Source organism: Argiope bruennichi, chromosome 4 (genome assembly GCF_947563725.1).
Source record: "Argiope bruennichi chromosome 4, qqArgBrue1.1, whole genome shotgun sequence".
Classification (NCBI taxonomy): domain Eukaryota; kingdom Metazoa; phylum Arthropoda; class Arachnida; order Araneae; family Araneidae; genus Argiope; species Argiope bruennichi.
The window spans coordinates 1049381-1069634 of record NC_079154.1 but is presented as its reverse complement, the minus strand read 5'-3'; the positions used below and the strand labels follow the sequence as shown (position 1 = coordinate 1069634).

The 20254-nt window shown below is 30.9% G+C and overlaps 1 protein-coding gene across 2 annotated transcripts in view; it reads left to right on the top strand.

Moving 5' to 3' along the window:
* LOC129965717 (1-phosphatidylinositol 4,5-bisphosphate phosphodiesterase eta-2-like) overlaps positions 1–20254 on the top strand; it is a 162501-nt gene that overhangs the window by 35577 nt on the left and 106670 nt on the right. The window contains exon 1 of one of the 2 annotated variants that reach the window (XM_056079839.1): positions 13746–13923. The exons of the other annotated variant lie outside the window; for it this stretch is intronic. Coding sequence (XP_055935814.1) covers positions 13848–13923 — 76 coding nt within the window. The 5' untranslated portion in view covers positions 13746–13847. Of the gene's footprint in view, positions 1–13745; positions 13924–20254 lie in introns of those variants that run through there. 2 annotated transcript variants of the gene reach the window in all.

The window sequence follows — 20254 nt, the reverse complement described above, 5'->3', positions numbered from 1 at the left end:
CGTGAAAAAAAAATTGAAAAGATTAAAGTAAAAAAGCATGCTTTCTGTATAAAACAGCATTACAATACACCATTGTTAAATTCTATTTTGATGCTATGAACACATTTCTATTACAGCAGAGCGTAGATTGATCCAAGAAGTCATCTCCAAAGTTTAAAGAAATATCTAGCGATCCTTTTGCATGAAACTTAATATTGTGTAAATCCACTGGGGTGGATCGAAAGGGGCTCCTTCAGCCGATTGAAAAAAATGGCATGCTTCTCCTTCCACATGCTTACGGTTCCAACTCCGGTGGAGCTGGAAGACGGGTGAGCGATGTTTCCAGCTCCACCGGAGAATTTCATTTCAAGCAGTATTTTGATTACGACTCGAAAGTGATAGAACTCCATTACCTCCATGGCATCTCTTCTTTCGGTACTTTCTTCGGGGATCATTGGAGTCGGTACAAGGAGCCCTTTTTTTCCCATTGCATTTATTCAGCAAAAATAGAATTGCATATTAAAATACCTGTTTTACCTTACTTATTATTTCTACCTTCTTCTTGGACTATACGCTGTGCATCGACAAAAGTGGATTCCTGCATCTATAGGCAGAGTTTCTGTTTGAAAACCTTAAGAATTTTAACATCAGTCAATGGAATACAAATGACATTATTTGATCATCTTCCTAAAAAACACATTGAAAAAATATTTGACATTTGCACTGGCGTTATTTTTTCCATAACAAAAAGTAGAAATCTCATTCATAGCTGGAGCTCGAGGATGCAGGAATTATTGAAGGGGGGGGGGGGCTCAATTTTCTTGATAAAAATCGGAACGAAGAAAACGCGCGTCATTCATGTATCGAGACAGAAGCGAAAATTCCAAAGTTTCTTGCGGGACTCTCTTCCGTTTTGCGAATCAGAGGATAATGGTTCGAATGCACACCCCGTCATCCTGGGCAGTAAAAATCGTGATTGTGCCCCACAGAATGATTTTTGTGAGAAATAAAATACCCTTATGTCGAAAGAAAAAGTAAATTTTGATAGCTATGTTGGCATACAGGTTTATGAGTCAAACGGATAGAGAGTTAAAGAGTTACTGCCACTTAGAGCATTCGAATAAAATACCCTTATGTCGAAAGAAAAAGTAAATTTTGATAGCTATGTTGGCATACAGGTTTATGAGTCAAACGGATAGAGAGTTAAAGAGTTACTGCCACTTAGAGCATTCGAAGGTCGATGATGCATTTTTATAAAATTTTATAGCAAATGTACATTACAAACTTACTTTGAAAATTTGTTTAATAATGAATGTATACAGATGATACAAAATACTCTATTTTAAAATGTGCTTGGATTCTCACACTAATAATATTTTTTAGATTCGTAATCATAAAATTATACAAATATAGTTTTGTGAAAAACAATAGTATTATCATATCCTTCTGACTTTTTCCAAGGAACAAAATATCTGTTTCACTCCATTGTGAGTCTAAAATAAGTGATCCGTAAGGAATTGATTTTAGAACGATTTTATCTGAGCATTTAATAAGAAATGCGCTGAGTTGAGCAAGAACAGTGCTGCGTTACATCGGATAATTAAACCGTCTTTTGTTCAGCTGAGCACATCTTAACGAGGCTTATTGCAAACTTGAAAAAAAGAAAAGAATTTAACTCAACTGAATCTGTTATGCTTTCAAAAATGATAAAGGGCCAGAAAGCATTTGCTGAGAGAAAATTAAGAAAATACATTCGAGAGTCGTAAAAATTTCCATTTTGCAACGCTCCTTTCTTTCTTTCCATTTCTACTCTGAAAGAGATAGAGAGAGAGAGAGACCGGTAACTACGGTAATCGGTATCATAGCAACAGCCAAAACAAAAACAAAACAAAAAGATAGCATTCAATAACTAATAATGTACTAAAATGGATCGCGTCAGGCCATCCTTATTTGTCAAATGGTCTAAAGATGTCGCCTTGCAGTCGAAAAAGCAAACACGCATGTTACCTCGGAATTTCCGCTTGAGTTCGTAAATTGTTTTAGCCTCGGAAAAGGGAAGAAAAGAAACCCGGATGGACTTCTGAAGTATCCTTGCAGCATATCGATTTCTATAAAATGAAAAAGAAACTTGTGATATCAAAACGCAATCTGTGCGACCTTTTTCCGCTTTTGGATGTTCCTTGGAATTCATTAAACTGTGAGTAAAGATTCAAAGCACAAGCAATCTGAACGTTCGAGGTCACATTCTAGTTACTTAGCACATCCTGTCTTCTAATTTTCTCCATAAAATTCAAAAAGGTGTAGAAAACAGAAATCGAACAGCTATAAGTAAACTTCCAACAAGCCGTTACTTTCGAGAATGAATTTAGCAAGGCGTGTAGTTTGATTGTGCTCAAAATTTAATGTTTTTAGTTTTTATCATATTTGATTTTTAAAAAAAAATTTTTTTGTATAATGACTTTAACATATTGCGAAATTTCCTTCACGATTATTGTCAGTGCAAAAATATTTTAGTTGACTAAAATCAATAACAAAAAAAGAAATTATACATTCCAAAAGTTGGTTGCAAGTTCAATTTTCAGTTTTAGCTTTGCCTAATAATATTTCTCCATTTCGTCTGTTTGCTCATGAACCTGGCATCCTGCAAATTTATTAAAGGTGTTGAATTATTTGTCATATTTTTTTAAAACCACCGAAATTGGTCCTTTTCCACGATTTTTTTTTGTTGGCAAATGAATAATCTGATGAATTTCCAAAAGAAAGTGGTAAATATGTAGTTGTAAGTAATTAAATACACTGAATATGATTATGAATATAAATATGTTATAGTTATGAATGTAAATTCCTATATTTGGAATAAAATATTCATAAATGGCCTTCAAAAGGACGACTAGACTGATTTTCGTAATAATTTCCATAACTGGTAAAGCAGAATGTGAATGCGTAGGTGATACAAGGCAGCTCTCTGGATTTAGAAAACAAAATTTTGGTACAAAAACTTAATTGCGTCTTTGTGAACCATTTTTTAAAAATTTTATCAAGATTTCAGTTAAACAAAAAAAAAAGCATACGGAATTTTAACATTTATCTTTTATAAGTTTCGAAAATATTGTAGCACAAAATGTTTTTTTGCACTGCCTGAAATTTTTTTTTTTTTTAAAAAAGCAGCTTTTTTGTAATACCAAATGAATTGTCATAAAGATTTTCTCTAATATTAATGAATTTCAGAAAACCTTTTTTTGTCATATCCTACAACAGCAGTTTTCAGTACTGTAACCAAATTCAAACAATTCATCTGGAGTTTTTCTGCGAGTATTTATTACCAAGATGTTAAAACTTTCTTCTTCTTTTGCGTACAGAATAGATTTTTGTTTAAAACAGAATGTTCGTCGTTTTTGGTCATTATAAAATGATTTCATCTCGAAAGTTAAAAAATGATGAAAAATGTGTATAATTTGTACATTCATAAACACTACTGCTCCTTTGTGTAATATAAGTGAATGTATAAAAATATATTATCTCTCTTTCTTATTGTATTGCACTTATTATTTTTTTTTGAATCTGTAAGTAAAGATTATTTATGATCTTACTAATATTTTGAACCATATTTCGCTATTAGGAAAAAACCTCCATGTCGAATGATTTCTCATAACCACTTTCACAAAGAGAATTTAAGGCATATTTTGTCTTTTCCCCACAAAAAACCTTAGAGAAGATTCTTTCGAAAAGAATTTAAATTTGAAGTTATTAAATTAAATTTTTGAAAAATTACCTTTTTAACGTCATCAGTTTCGTTTTTTTTTTTTTTTTTTTGAAATTTTTCTTTTAGTTATTGTTTTTTTAAAAAATTCAATTTAGATGACTTAGAAAATGTATAGGTACTCCATAACGGGCAACGTTAAGATTCTGAACTGCTCTATTAATATGTTTATTAAATTTTTCTTTTATTTTTTAAATATATTTTGATACTGTTTTCAATGGAAATGAAGTAAGGATTTAGCACTAAACCTACTGACATTTCATATTCAACTTTTAAGTACTATTTCGGGCATGAATAAAATAATTTTTAAATGACAACTACTTCTTCTTTATTTATTAAATTGAAAGAAACATTAAAATCATAAATTTATACATAAATAATAAATAAAGCTTCTTCACGTTCAATGCATTTTTTCTGAAAATGATGGGACTTTGTAATACCTATTTTCCATATAGACATCTTAAAATAAGTTTTTGTAGTTTTGGAATACCTTATTTGATATCAGAGGCTGCAGCAGCGGTTTGCCGACGGGGGGGGGCAAGTCAAATCCGACAGGGGTGGACAAGCCCTATTTTCCTAATTTGGCCTCAAAATAACTCATAATAATTAAGTTTCAAGTTCAATAAAAGGGAATCAACTATTATTCAACTTCCGTTTTTATTCAGATCCTTTCTTTCATTTTTAAAAATTGACAAAGATGCTTGCAAGAAAAAAATGCTCTTTTTTTATGGACCATCAAAAGATTGTCAATATTTGAGTTTTTTTATGAGATTCTTGAGATTTACTCACAATGAGATCTAAATATAGTTATGTTTCATTCTAGATTATTGTAGAAACCTAGATAGAAACACAGACTGCGCCAGAACGACATGTCGTGTTCAATGAACACATTTATGCTGTTAACATGGAAGGTATATAAAACGAATGTAGGAAACTAAATTCAAGATGTTTTATGAAAGAAAGTTTTTAGAAATCCAGAATAATAAATAAAAAATGGTTTAATGTTTTCGCCAAAAATCGATTCCTTTTTTAGCGTCATTCCATACTTAAAATAAATTTTATAAGAATAGCAACAACGAGTAGGAATGCAGGTGTATTTCGAATGGGAGGCGAATGAGTGCGCGTGACAGCAAAAATTGACTGTAGTTTGGACACGAACAATATAGAATACGGAAAAAAATCCCAAGATGTTACTGCTTCTTAAGAAGGGCGGAGAAAATATTTTATAAATATATGTACAAACTTGCTATTGTATGTACGATATGAAAAATGTGCTTGTGAAAAAGAAACTACTTAAACATGGGATTTCCCATGCATTTATTTTTCAGTGGATATTTTAGATTTAAAAAAACAATGCATTTTATTAAAAAACAATTAGATCCCGAACACGAACTTCCCTGTCTTCATTTTTAGGTACGTGTTTTTGTGGTTAAATACTCTCCCCCCCCCAAGCTATTGCAAGCTAATATTTTTCACAAAAAATTATTTTTACCCCCCCCCCCAGTTGCATGCATCGGTTTATCTTCGTATACCGTGGTGAATATGAATCGCGCATAGAATGACTAAATAACTTAAAATACAAAAAATCCCTTGAAAACGCATCATGACCTCAAATACTCTTCTATTATTCTAGAGATTAAAATAATAACATTCACCACAAATGAAATGTGCCCTCTCATGAAGGAGATATGTCAGTTCTTTTGTCAAGGGGTTCATGTGTTATAAATGAACATTCTATGAATAATTATTTTAATCTGCATTTTATCAAGACATCCTAATCCAAAGTCTGTTAAAAATTTAGAAGGACCAGACAGTATACAGATTTTGCAGCAAAAAGTAATTAAAAAAAAGAAAAAATTTTTTTTAAAAAAAATACGTTTCACAATAACATAGTTGTAATACTGAATGTAGAATATGAAGAATTTAGGCATTGATTTATTGAATAAGTTGAGTGCGTATTTGGATAAGCTCTTTTACTGTAGCTAAAAAGCTACTACACTACAATATATATATATTATACTACAAAACGTATACAATATATATATATATATATATATATATATATATATATATATATATATATATATATATATATATATATATATATATATTTAGACTAATAACTGCAACCTGTAAATTAGATTGCAAAAAACAGATATTTTACTGTTAAATGTATGGTTATGTCTAGGGATTGCAATACCGGTATACCGGGATACCGAATACCGGTATTTTGAGCCATTTGTGCAATTTTGTAATACCGGTATTCACAAGTTTAAATACCGGTTTTTCGGTATTTACTAGAAATTTTTAAAATTGTCTCCACAATATGTCCAGGGATCGCGAACATAGCAAAATAGTATACGTTTTTGTTTTTATGTCACCATAACGGGCGAAATTAATTAACTAATTAATGGCTTAATTAATTGTTAAATCTAAATTAGCGAAACATGGATTATCCCTGAAAGAAAATATTGTATCCGTAACGACTGATGGAGCAACAATTATGAAAAAAGTTGGAAAGTTGATCGGTGCAAATCAGTAGTTGTGCTTTGCACATGGAATTCAATTAGGAGTAATTGATATATTATATCAAAAAAAATAAAGAACAGAAGAATCCAAATGCTGTGGATATAAAATTTTCGGATTCCAACTTTGAAAAGAGTAAGAGTGAGAGTGATATTGACAATGAAGATAATGACAATGTACTTGTTGAAGATATTGCTAATAAGGATGAAATATTAACCTATCAAGAATTGCTTCCTATAATTTATAAAGTTCGAAAAATTGTTAAGATATTTAAACGTTCCCCTATAAAAAGGATATATTACTAAATTATATACTAACTGAAAGTAAAACAGAATATATGTTAATATTAGATTCTAAAACACGTTGGAACAGTTTACTCCTAATGATGGAAAGATTTTTGAAATTGAGAAATCCAATCCAAAAAGCAATAATCGACTTAAACCTGTAAATTAATTTTTCAGATAGTGAATTCGACTTAATATCCAGAACTATATCAGTTCTACTTCCAACAAAACTGAATATTGAGGCATTATGTTGGAGAGATACTAATTTATTAACAGCTAATACCACAATAAATTTCATGTTGCAGTCACTGAAAGAATAGCACACATCACTATCTGAAGAATTATATATTACATTGAAAAATCGCATAGAAGAAAGGCATACCGAAATAGAAAATGTTCTTATGGTATTTACATAATTATAATGATTTTAAAAATGAAAATGAAAAAGAAATTTTTTACCCACAAACCTATCCACATTCAGAAGAATTCGGTTCAATTATTGAAGATTATTATGTCACTATTGTCGATAGTGAAAAGGAATTGTCTCTTGAACAAAAATTAGAATTAGCGATAAATAAGAAAATTTCAACGAACCAAAATACAATACAGAAATCAGCTATATCCAAAACCATCCGACGAGAAATCAATTTATTTGAAGATGAGGGATTTAGAGGTAAATACTTGGAAAAAGTATATCACGTATTGCTAACAGTACCACCAACTAGTGTAGATGCCGAAAGCGCGTTTTCGACAGCTGTTAATTTTTACACAAATTACTTTTCAGGCTTAATGACAGTAGAATTCATGCATTATGTTTTTTAAGATCAGATTTCAAAAATTTGTCATAGTACCACAGACTGAATAGTTATATTTACGCTTTTTTTGTAATTTAAATAAATAAGATGTTTCTTTACTTTTTTGTGATTATATACTGTTATAATTTATAAGTTACAAATTATTTTTGTGATATTTACACTCTCTAACAAAACTGGCAAATAAAACAAAGAAACACCTATGTTTTCTTTCTTTTTCTAAAATTTCTAATACCGGTATCAAGATTTAAAAAATACCGAATACCGGTATTGAAATTTTGGTCCGGTATTGCAATCCCTAGTTATGTCATTTACTTATCCCAGTGATTTATAATAAATTCACGTAATTTGGTTACAGCAAAGTAACTCTTCTTAGCATGCATATTGCGCAAGAATTTCGAGAGAATTTCTTTCATTAAATTTTGTTTAACTAGATTTTTAGTCAGAGAATTTTCACAGTGAAATGAATAAAATAAATTTTCCACTTCGTTACAGAAGAAATAAAAATGAGATGAACCAAATGACGATTCATTTTAGAACTATTATTTATTGAATTCTGAATTAGGAAAAACAACTCTATCGCCCTATTCATGTATAATAGAAAGGAATATTTCCCTAATAATTCCACTGGCAGGTCATCGAAATAATCGAAGAAATTTTTTTTTTCATAATCTGTGATAACATCTAAGCCGAAAGACAAAGAACAGTCGTCAAAAATGCGACATCTTATTCACTTGCCAGTTTATTGATTATTCTGCTAAATATAGAGCAAATGATAAGCTGAATGAACGAGATTTAAATCAGATATCTGAAAATCGTCCGACTTACCATCGTCGGCATTCATCGCATTGGGTTCTTAATTTATCGATCAAAAAGTTTTGGCAAAATGCGATATCTTATTCATCTGTCACCTTATAGGTTATATTGCAAAATGTAGTGAAATTATAAGCTGAAGGAATGAAGTTGAATCTAATGTCTGAAAATCTGCGGACTTCCACGCATTTAATTCATAGTCGGCCGTCTATAATTTCTAGGCAGAATGCGGAATTTTATTCACCTTGTCGGATATATTGCCAAAAGTAGTGCAAATGATAAGCCAGATGAATGACATTTCAATTAAAAGCTTGAAAATCTGCTGAATTAACTTTTTCATCGCATTACGTTCATAGACGGCCGATCAAAAATTGTCCGCAAAATGCGGCATTTTATTGACCTGCCAACCTATATACTATTTTACCAAATCTAGTCAAACCGCTTTAACCGTTACTTGTATACGTTTACAACATATTGACTTTAAGGTAGATCTTAAATTATTATACTCGTTCCTGTTCGGCTCTCTCCAACCATCCTGAAGTGGTGAAGACTTTTGCCGACGAAACTCTCAATCTCTCGCCGATGGAGGGGGGCGGAAGCGATTGCCGACAAGGGTGAAGTCAGCCTCCTTCCCCGCCCCCCTCGCTCCTGCTAGCGCAGCCTCTGTTTGACACTTTTTTCGCACTCCTAAATGCAAGCGTAAAGTAGTAGAAGTTTCCTAGATATCATTTTGTTGAAAATGTTGATTTCTTCGGCCAGTTTGAACAAAAATGGATGACTTGTAATGTTTTCCCTGTTGTTTCTCTATACAAGATCCATTTTATTCTTTTCTTTTCTTTTTTATGTTTTTAAAGTTTAAACTGATTATTTTTGGTAAATTTTATTATTTACTAATTATGTTTCAATGATACCGTTACTGTGGAATATTATGTAGGCTCTTCTGCTTGAGCCATTTACACCTTCTCCACTTTTTCTTTTTATGCCTGCTCCTTTATTTTCCGTTTTGTTTTTAATCTTTTTTGTCTGTCTTTAGCTTCTTTTGTACACACGCATAAGAAAGATCTTTTAAAATAGCTAGTCCTTTAATAGCTATTTAAATTCTATTTTTTTGTTTTGTTTTAATTATGAGCTTTTTACCGGTGTAAAGCCAATTTTGGAATGTACTTAATCATCATCAGAATACAAGATCCACCAATTTATTCCCACCAGATCAAGTATATTGAAAAAAAAAAAAAAAAAAAAAAAAAACAAGCAAAAGGCCATCGTCACGATGTCTATTTCACGGAGTATTTTTTCACCATCTTATCTGTCATATCTTCACCGAATTTCGTGTTATTATAAAATCTGATAGTTTCAGGTACGAGCTTATTTTTTTTCAATTTTTATAATTTTATGCTTTAAACTAAGTACGAGGTGCCTTTTTTTCTTGGCTTACTTTTGTAAACCGTAAGTCTATAATAGTCCGATTTATATAATTTTGATGACAAATTGGCACACTATCTTTCATCTGCTTGCCAATGTTTGATATTTCTCTTCTATTTACTCGGGTAGTCCCGACAGTAGCAGTTTTCTTTTGCAATAATTTGGTTAACGAGTGATGTTTTCGAAAAACAATTGCTGTGGTGACGCTTCTTCTACAGCAACATTTCCACCGTTTCTGTTTCCTTGGAACTCACAGATATTTTTCTTCAAACTTTTATAAACAATAGCAAATATGCGTAATACTGCCGGTAATTATGTATTATTTCACATAAATGTTTCAACAGTCCTAATGAGCAGATAAGCCAAATTACATTTATTACTCAATTAAAAAAAAGGCGAGTAAATGAAAGGCGAGTATTGAAAAACACATTTGGTACATGTTTAAATAAAAGCAGTAAATTCAAATGGCAGAATAATAATATTTTTAAGAACTTTTAGCAGAGTCATCTGACCCATCGTAGGAGGTTTGGCGATCAATGTCGCCTAAAAATGTTCACGGATTAAATGTTTAGAGGGAGGCAGTGAAAGTAGAGCTTTGGCAAGAAATGAAACAGATGCTCATTGATAACAGTGGCTATGAAAAATAATCAAATTATTATTTGTTTTAGTAACATGGAATAAATTAACCTAGAAAATATATTTTTACGCTATCTTAAAATTCAAAATTTTACTTTGCTTCGTTTCTGTACAGTATCTTTTCAACTGATATTAAATAAAAAAAAATAACGCAGATAATTCTGAAAGGAAATTTATGGTTACTCCTTTGCAAAACAGCGTTGAAACTTTTTATCACTATTCTTTTAGGAAAATTTCTCTTTTTACCTTAGTACATAATGATTGCCAATACTTTCTGTTGGTTTTAAAGTAGTGACTAATATTGACCAAAAATTCGTAAATATGCGATTAAAATGAATAATTTTGGGACTTAATTGTTATAACAGAAGTTCCGATAAGAATTCCATTGCCTTAAAAAATTTTAATAATTTTTTTCTAATGAATTATCTATTCCCTGTAATTATGTAAATAAATGAATTTCAATATCCATTTACTAGTTTTTGTCAAGCTGGATTTTTGCTCATCCAGCTTGGCTTAGAGGGAAACACGTAACCGATGCAGCTGATACGAAATCGTACGTCATCAAAATCATGAGATAAGTTAGAGGGTGTCTGAGATTATGATCTATAACACCTCAGTTGTTATCCGCTTTAAAAGGTTTTTGAAAAAAAAAAAGTGAATTGGCATAAGTATTTGTGTGTGGCAATGAATATTACGAGGCTATCACTGATTTTCTCTTAAGATTTCTGGCGCGAATTTTGTTTTCCACTCATTTTCATGTTTTAGCTGCTTCTGGTAACGATACTTAGATATTTAGTGAGTGAACTTCAAGTAATTAATAATGTGCATTAAAGAAGTTCCGACAAGGTTGCTAGACTCATGCTGAGAATAAGATAAAATGGATTTTTTTTTTTTAACAATCGTCATAAAACAAACAAAAAAAATCTACATAAGGGCTTATCTGTACTTTCAAAATAAGGGAAACAAGAGCAGACCGGTGTCTCAAAAAGAATTAAGTCTTTAAAATTGTACTCACAGTACTATGAAATACAGGATGTTTCAGGTACGAGCATTCGAAGAGGAAGTAGGCTCAGTGGTGATGAATCGGAATGGCGATATATCAAATGACGAGATATTAAATGAAATAAAAAGGAGTTAAATCGAACCAGTGATTGGGGTTGTGGAACTCTACAGCGTTTCTTCCCCTTTCTCATAGAGAATGTATAGTGTAAGGGTGGGGGGTGGACAGCAGGCCATCTTTGGTGACGTAATTACGGGACACGAACTCTCTTTAAAAAATTAGAAGGGGAGGGGCCAGTTCTGTGGTTTTTCTATTTATTTTACATACATAGATTGAGAGAAACAACTGAATAGCAAATTAATTATTGCACGGACAGTTTGAATATTTAAAATTAAAATCTTATGCAACTCAGAAATAAAATACGAATTCAATAACTATTATAAAACATTCATCTATTTAAGAGTACATTGCATTATAATTATAATTCTGAAATATAATTTATCACATCGTCCTATTCTAATTTATTACACGCAGGGAAAAAAATAACATTTAATAGTTGTAAAATATTTTTAAAAAATGTAAACGTCTTATTCTTAGTCTCTAAAAAAATCAAGTTTTTAGTTTTAAAGTTGAACATGGTTTTGAAGACTTTAATGAGGCGTTTAATTTAATCTAGTTTACTGCATAAATGTATAACATAAAATAATAATTGCAGGTACTTAATATATGCTACTTTTTCATAGCCTAAAGACAAATTGATTTTTAAATTTCTCTAACACTTAATTATTTGTTTCCACCGACGGAAAACGGATATTTAAGAATTGAATGGAAAATGAAAGAGGTATGACTTAAATTTCAACAACTGTTGAAAATAATATTTATGTATATATAATCATGGGAAGATTGTACATTAAATTTATATCGTAGAAAAAATAACAGAAAGTTATTATTTTTGTTCGATAATATTTTGTACAGACTGCTACAGACTTATAATACACACTGCTTCTTCATTCACAGAGACGTTAAATATAGACCGACTTTTTACACTAAATAAGCACAGGTTTTTCTTTCTGTTGCTGTCCGAATCCGGTATCCATTCAGCAAGAGCATCGGGGCTGCAATATTTGGCCTCCCTGGGAAAATCAACCATCCTATACTATCTCCCCTTTTATTAAAAAAGGGGGTGTTAATCATTTCTTTCATAGATGGGGTTTTGGTTGTAGAGTCTTACAATAAAATTGTTTGTTCATTCATTTTGAGAAACTTGTTTCAGCTGGTTAACTAGTTGTAAAAGAAGAAAAGGAAAGAAAAGAAAAAAAGAAAAAACAGCTGTATTCTATATATTTTTCTATATTTGACTCAAAAACTCACTTTTTAAGGCACTGAGAAATAAGAATTTAAATGAATTTTGCCGGCACCGAGAATACTTTTCCTCATCCTAATCATGCTTCATTGCCGTGCATTCGGGTTAACATCAAACATTTTTTAAGAAGTAAAATATTGTATATCAAACTCTGTTTCATTAAAAACATATAAAATTTCCCGAGTATGAAAGGCAAAGATATGCGTTCTGAATGATTTCTCTCCTATTATTAAAAATCGAAACATACTTCGAGCTTCTCGCTGTTCGAATACTTTCTTATGGCATCTATTCGCTATCATTACTCTTGTGATAATGATTCTCGAAAAATCTTCGTCTCACAGCACTCAAAGCGTATTTACAAAGAAAAGAAAAGTAAATTCAACCTGCAACAGAAAGTTCCTAATTTTCAAATAAGTTCCTGTTTTCCTAAATTTGGCTTTTCAGTAAATGAAACATCGGTATTTTTCTCAAATCATTCGCTTCTCAAATATGCAATGGAAAGTCCATCGTGTTTAACATTATATTTAAATCAATTATGAAAAATATGTAATTAAATATATAACCTAACTATAATTTATTTATGTATTTCTACTCATTTTTGTTCTTCAAAAAAATAAACAAAAGAAATATTATCTATTCGATACTCATATCTTCGAACGAAAATTAGTTTTAGTGCACTCAAAAATATTACCTTTAGCAGCAGCGTAAGGTTTCAGAAAAGAAACAAAGTAGGTAATTTGTCGCATTACGAATCATTTTAAAATTCTAACGATTATTTTAGAATCAGTTGAGAGATGAGCTCAATGAAAATTCCATTTCCTTCCTGTTTATTTATGTGAATGGATTCAATGCGTGTCATAAAAATAAGAGGAATAAAACGCTTCGCATTTCGGGGAAACCTATTAGCAATGTTCTGCGATTCCTGCCTCACACAGTGAAAACGCCAGCGAAAGAAAAGAAGCGCGTAATTCATAACGCTACCTGTCACTCCACGGCCGTTTGTCCACCTGAAAACCCTCACCGTGCGTGGAATTCATTCCATTTCTGCGAGCCGAGACGTCACGGAGAAACGTCACAGTTTGCGAGTGACGTAGCAGAAAACGAGATTTTCGCTGTTGCGGCTCGTCGTAGGTCGAAATCAACAAGCACATGGAAAGCCCGAACAATTAAGTCGACAAGAGGAGAGATACAATGATGGCGAAAAGTTTCTGTCCCCGCAACGCTGTCTCCTGACCACCTTGCAGGAAAGATAATGGAATGGTTAAGGCTATACTTACCTCAGAGTGACGCTTTCGCGGAAGAAGGGGCCGATCAGGATGAAGAAACGTGTAAGTTTATTTTGTTTATACGTGCCGCTTTTGACGCCTTGCCAGAGAAAAATTAAGAAAGACCTTACTCGAATGTTTTTTTTTTTTTTTTTTTTAATTCTTCCAATCTTTGCAATGAACGTACTTTTTCCCGCTCTTTTCTTGATACCGCACAGCAAGCAGCCTCTTTCTTGCCGGAATGTAAGAAGTATTTATCAAATGAAATTCCTACAATACTTGTCAATTGAGGAATGAGACTTAAGGTTTTTTTTTTTTTTTTTTTTTTGCAACGGAACTCGATTTACTGGAAGCCGATGAAACCATAGCAAAAATTTATCTAGAAGAGTTTGAAGAAAAACTTGATCTAACAATGACAGCGAAAAGCGGCGGTTTTCAAACTTTAAAAAAATAATAAAACAGTAAAGATTTGTTTTTATTTTTCAGATGTTTTAATAAATAACATATAATAAATAAGCTAATAAATTTAGAATGGTAAACTAATAAATCAATAAATAATTGTAACAATATACAGCACATTGAATGCTTCACAAAACTTCAAAATAAAAAGTGTAGTCACATCTAAAGTGAAGTGTAAAAAGCGAGACATTTTTATTTGTTTATTTTTTATTGAATGTATTGCTATATGGAATAGACAAAATGGGCATCGCAGATGGGTTTAAAAGGCTTTTGATTTTGATTTCATTTTAGATGGTACTTTAATATTATGATGACATGAAATGTAAAATAGGAAAGGACTAAAGAAAAAAATTAACTAAGGAATTCGAATTCACCAACTTTTTTTTCTGATTTATTAACATAATTGTATGGATCCAGAACATTTTGAAATAAGCAAATATAGATACGCTTTTGAGGCATCTAATTCCCGCTTTACGCCGTAAAGCATTAAACTCCCCTACTTTTTTTTTCTTTTTTGATACTTCTAACTTATATTTTTAAATATTTCAGCAATTTCTTAAATTATTTTTAAAGGAATTCCAAAGTTGATTGAATTAGTTTAAAGAATGATTGCCTCTAAAACCTGCTTTCACCTTCACCTCTGTTTTCTAGGAAGTAAAAAAATAAGCTGTAATATATTTGAGAAGAATAGGGAGAAATTTAGAGAAGCGACTTAACGATGTTTGAAAGAAAATATTAGGCCATTGTTCAGATTTAATCGAAGGCAAGGAAAGTGAAGCTTTCATATGTATGTATATGTATTGTATATTGTTAGAAAACAAGAATATATACGAAAACTTGTTACCAGAAGCAAAACTCTAATAACTATTGGTTTGGATTATTTTCATGTTTTTATTAAAAAATTAATTATTTAATTAATTATCTCCAAATGTTCTTTAAAAACTTTCTAATATTTCAGCATTTGTAAACAAAATTTGCAGTACTAATATAACAAATATTAATAACGTGGAGAAAATTAGCCATCTGTAGTTTAAAAAAAATGTATTGGGTCCATCGATATTAAAAAAACATTTTATAGACGATAAAATGCTTTTGAAATTATAATATTTTATAGAAAATAGTTTTGATATTAAAACTTTAAAAGAATTTTTGTCTCGAGTACCACTAGAAATCAGAAAAGAAATGCATCATCTTAGAGAAAAAATTGTGACTATGTATGCTTGTTTCACATCTCCTAAACTACTGTGCCGGTTTCGGCTGAACTTTTAACACTTATTCTTCACATCAAGCGAAAGAGTTTTTCAAATTGTTATCTTTCCAAAATGCAAAAGTTAATTAAATATTCAATTAGTTAGAAATTAATCGAAATATTAACGTTTGCCCGTAGTAACTATAAAGAAAAGAAACTTATATTTCAATATTTTCTTAAAATTTAAGGTCTTGTCAGTTCAGTGATATCAATTCCATTTTTGAAAAAATATTTCTTTCAAAGATTGTTCAATTTTTAAACACATTAAAAGCATTAATATTAATACTGAGCTAATGTTGCACTATTTTTTTAATATAAGCTTATACATCTTTCATCTGACTTCCGTTTTCAATGTCTTCTATTTATTCTTGAAAATACTGCAATAAGCAAATATCATCGTAGAATAAACTATCATAGTCTCGCCTTTCTTTAAAACATCCTATAACAAATACAGGAAACAAAGAGAAAAAGAAAATAATTAAAAAATTAAAATATGCATTGTAATTAAAATCGTGCCTTTGAAAAAGCTTCAAAATCGCTTAGAAAAGCAAACGCATTTGATTATTGAAAGTAGTAGGATGGCGTAACTTTTCATGAAAAGGAAATGTTATTTAAGAAGTTTACCCTCTTAGATTACTATTCTAATGAATTAAAATGGATTTTAAGACTAATTGGCAAACTAAAGAAAATAAAAACCACAGAAGGCGTTTGCAAGTTTATTTAGTCAAAGTTTTTCTTTAGTTTTCCCATTTAAAGTGATCAATTATAATACTGCGAATCGAAACTTTTATTTACCGTATGATATTTTTCGCGAAATCAGAGAAATGAAACAAAAACTGAGTGCTACAACTGCTCTAAAGTCGCTGCCTGTCGTTTTCTGACACCGGCTTATCGAAGTGAAGACACTCACCTCGTTAGAGGAAAATCGCCTTCAAAATGCGAAGGAAGACAGTCTACAACAACGTTAAGGAAGTGCAGAAAGAGCGAAACATATTCATTAACATCGGCACAATCGGTTTTAATTTCAATTCAATTCCATTTTCTTTGCTTTTCAGTATCTGAAATTAAATAAATGTTCATGTATTTCAGATATTTACATGAGAATGAAATTGAAAGGTGCAGTTTTCAGTGTGCGTTGCGTTATTGCTGATGTAACAAACGGTACATTACGACCACATATTCAAATAAATGAAAGGTTGTTTCTGATATTTGAACAGAGAATTTTATTGATGTGACTTTTATCGAAATGATTTTTGCTCACCCTCTGTTTTTCTCTTCTGCACTTTCGTGTATATTTCCTCCCGTACATTTTCTATGAAATACGTTCGGTTCAGCTAGATGTTTATTTATTTATTACCTTTCATACCCTTTTTAAGCATTTAACTCTTATTCCCATTAGTTACTATAAACCTTTCATTCATTTATGTATTTTGCTTTGAAAAATGACTTTACTCGGTTTTGCAAATATTTATTTATTCAAGAGCGACTAGTTTTTCAAAACTATTGTCAGTGCGTTTTTTGGAATAATTTTCTTCAATTTACTTTCGAAATTTCAAATGTTTTGAGCTCTTCGAATGCAATATCATAGTTGCATCATTCTGTACTTACAAACAATTTTTTCGATCATTCACCCATTTTTGTATGCAATTTTATTAATTTGTTCTCGAAAGATAGAAAGAAATAGACCGGATCATGTTGAATTGAAAACATTTTAATCGCTAGAAAACAAATGTTTTGAAATATATGTAAAAAAATTAACAAATGGCTTTTGTGCTCTAAAAGGAGTTTAATAAAAGTTCTACCTTCTTAGCTTTGGGCGCCATTAGAGAATTGGAAATAAATTTATTCATTTTCCTTTTTTTCCTCATATTCTTCCTTTTGTTTCATCTTCATTTTCACATGCATGAGAAAATTCAAACTTTCATTTCATCTGCCATCTTTATTAAGTGGAAAGCGGTTATTAAAAAGTGACACATTCAGTTCCCTCCAGCTAGAAAACTAGAGTTCATTGAATTGGGAAACTCATAGCGAAGAAGAAGTGAGAACGGATTCACTTTTAAGCTGTAGAATGTTTTTTTTAATCCACCGCTGTCTTGAAGTCAAAGATCATAGCGAGAATTTACTTCTATCATATAATACAAAATGTTGTTTTGCTTATTTTAGATGAGAAATCAGCAAAGGCAAATGGAAAGGTTTTTAATCAGATAAAAAAAAACTCGTGGCAAATTCAATAGCTATTGGCATTTAAGAGTTAAAAATTAACACTCACGATGTTTCTGAATGAAATTTTGTTGATCGATGTAAACTCGGAACGTGGAAAACGAAATGCGTTTTTTAAATGCTCGCATTTGCTGTGTAGTCAAAAAACATTAACGAGGTTTAATGAAAATGCGAAAACTGAATGCCTACTGAAATGAATTTACGACAAAACGAATTCCAAAGATTAATCTCATTTCTATCGTAATAATTGTAGAGAAGAGCAAGAACCGCCTCATTCGGTAGAGTTTCAAAATAGGATAAGAAAAAGCGCACCTTGAGACGAGATCTGACGGTGTGAATAGAATACAGACTTCTGAGGGAAGTCATGTTTCAAATAGCTTACAAATGATATTAAAGATATTGGCCAGAAGGATCTAATTTCATCAGGATGCAATCCATACGATTTATTTCATTTTCTTGCTTTTATTCTGATATTTTAATGAATTTAAATAAAAATCTTTTGGTGATCGTTTACAAGGTTTTATTTTCACACATCTTGAAAGCAGACTATGCTTAAAAGAAATGGAAACGGAACCATTTTCTCCTAATGTAATTATTATCCAAGATATGAAATGAACGACATAAAGGAAAATTAGAGAATGTTTCTAAATTGATTTACTTCATCTTTTTTTGTTTACTGCCAGAAATTAAGAACTCTAAAATTTTCTCATTAAAAGGAATATAATAACTTTAATTCGAAAAAAAGGAAATTTTGCATTGAACTTGGGTTTCTTCTACTTTAGTAACATAAATTCTCCAACTGTATCTATAAATCTGTGAGAATGAATTAAAAATTTTCCAAATATAAATTTTATTTTCATATCTCTTACCAGAGAGTGCTGGTCTAATTTATATCGTTTAAATAAGCTTGCGTACAAACCAAGATATCCTCAAAGCTGTCCCCTGAAAAGCTTTAAAAGCTCAAAGTGAAGCTCATTAATATGAAAATTAGAATACTCATTTCGAAGGATCGGAGAAATGTCATAGGTACTGAAAAGGGAACTTATCAGTCCTTAAAGTCTATTCTCAAGTCATTTAAATGATTCTCGAAACATTCTGATGAACAAAGCGTAAATTCATGACGAACGACTCTTTTATGTGACAATTTTATTTTTATGCAATGTTTCATGACTTCTTGTACAATGCGACAAATGCTCTCACGGTATCATTATTTTAATTCTCAATCAGATAAAGATTTTAACTGTGCATTAAAATATAATTAATTTTTATAATTCTATAGATGTAAGAATTTGTCCTCTAGAATACATTTTAAATAAATATTTGAATGCATAGTACGCTTTTTCAGATCATGCAGGTTTCAAAAAACACAGAACTTTCGATGCATCCCGATGCTGTGTGCTTTTGTTTTCCTTTGCGACGCAGTTATTGAACCATCTGGCGATTACGGCGTTTTAGAGTAAATAAAATACGTTTACCTGAAATTCTGGATAAAGCACCTCGAGTACAACTGTTAAGTATTTGTTTCGAGAAAGGGAAAGGGACATTCTTCTCTCTTGGGTTTGTGAGGACATTTTTGAAAATTATTGATAATGCCTGGAAATCGTCTGCAACAAATCATTTAGGCTCACGCTTAACCTAATGGCATCTTTCTGTTTGGAGTCTGAGAATCGAAGTGTTCTTCACACGCTGTGTTTATTGCATATGCCTTTAAAATATTTTTATGATTCCATTTCATATTTTTTTGCGATTTCTCTACAATATTTTATGTAGAAGAACAAGGGAAATTGTCAAGAGAAATCGGTTAAGTGCCAAAATCTTATTATTTTTTTAGCAGAAACAATTATCTTTAAAAATTGCTTTATCATAGAAAAGATACTCAATAATTAAAATTTGCATTAGAATTTTCCGTGACAATATTTCAGTTTAACTTTAATAAATACATTAAAATCTATATGTTATTGTTCGTTAACAAAACTGTTTTTAATTTATTTTGTTGTTGTTTATTCTTATTTGCATGAATTAACTAATAAAAAATGTATATTTAGAAGAAAAGACGTTTCTTCTTCGAGGTACAATTCATATCTTCTGTTAAAATAAAATCTTACATTTCTATTCTGTATAATTTTCACGAATTAGCTTTCAGGATGTGTTAATGTCTGTGTGTGGTTTCCTTCGCCTTGTTACATTTGTTTAAGCGATACTTTTAGAGAAATCTAAAAGAAAAAAAAACTTTGTCCTGGCATATATAGCACTTATAGTTCCTTTAACTGGTGAACATCATTCAATGGTTCCAAATTCATCTCTATCAACAATAAAAAAAAATATTGTTAAGGAACTTCAATTCCACTACTAAGTCCGTAAAGTCACCTGCAGTGGGTGTATGGTGTGAAAACAATTAGCATGCCTCAGTGTAAAACAACGACGACATTTATTAAACACGAAGACACTAATACAAAGACGACAAAT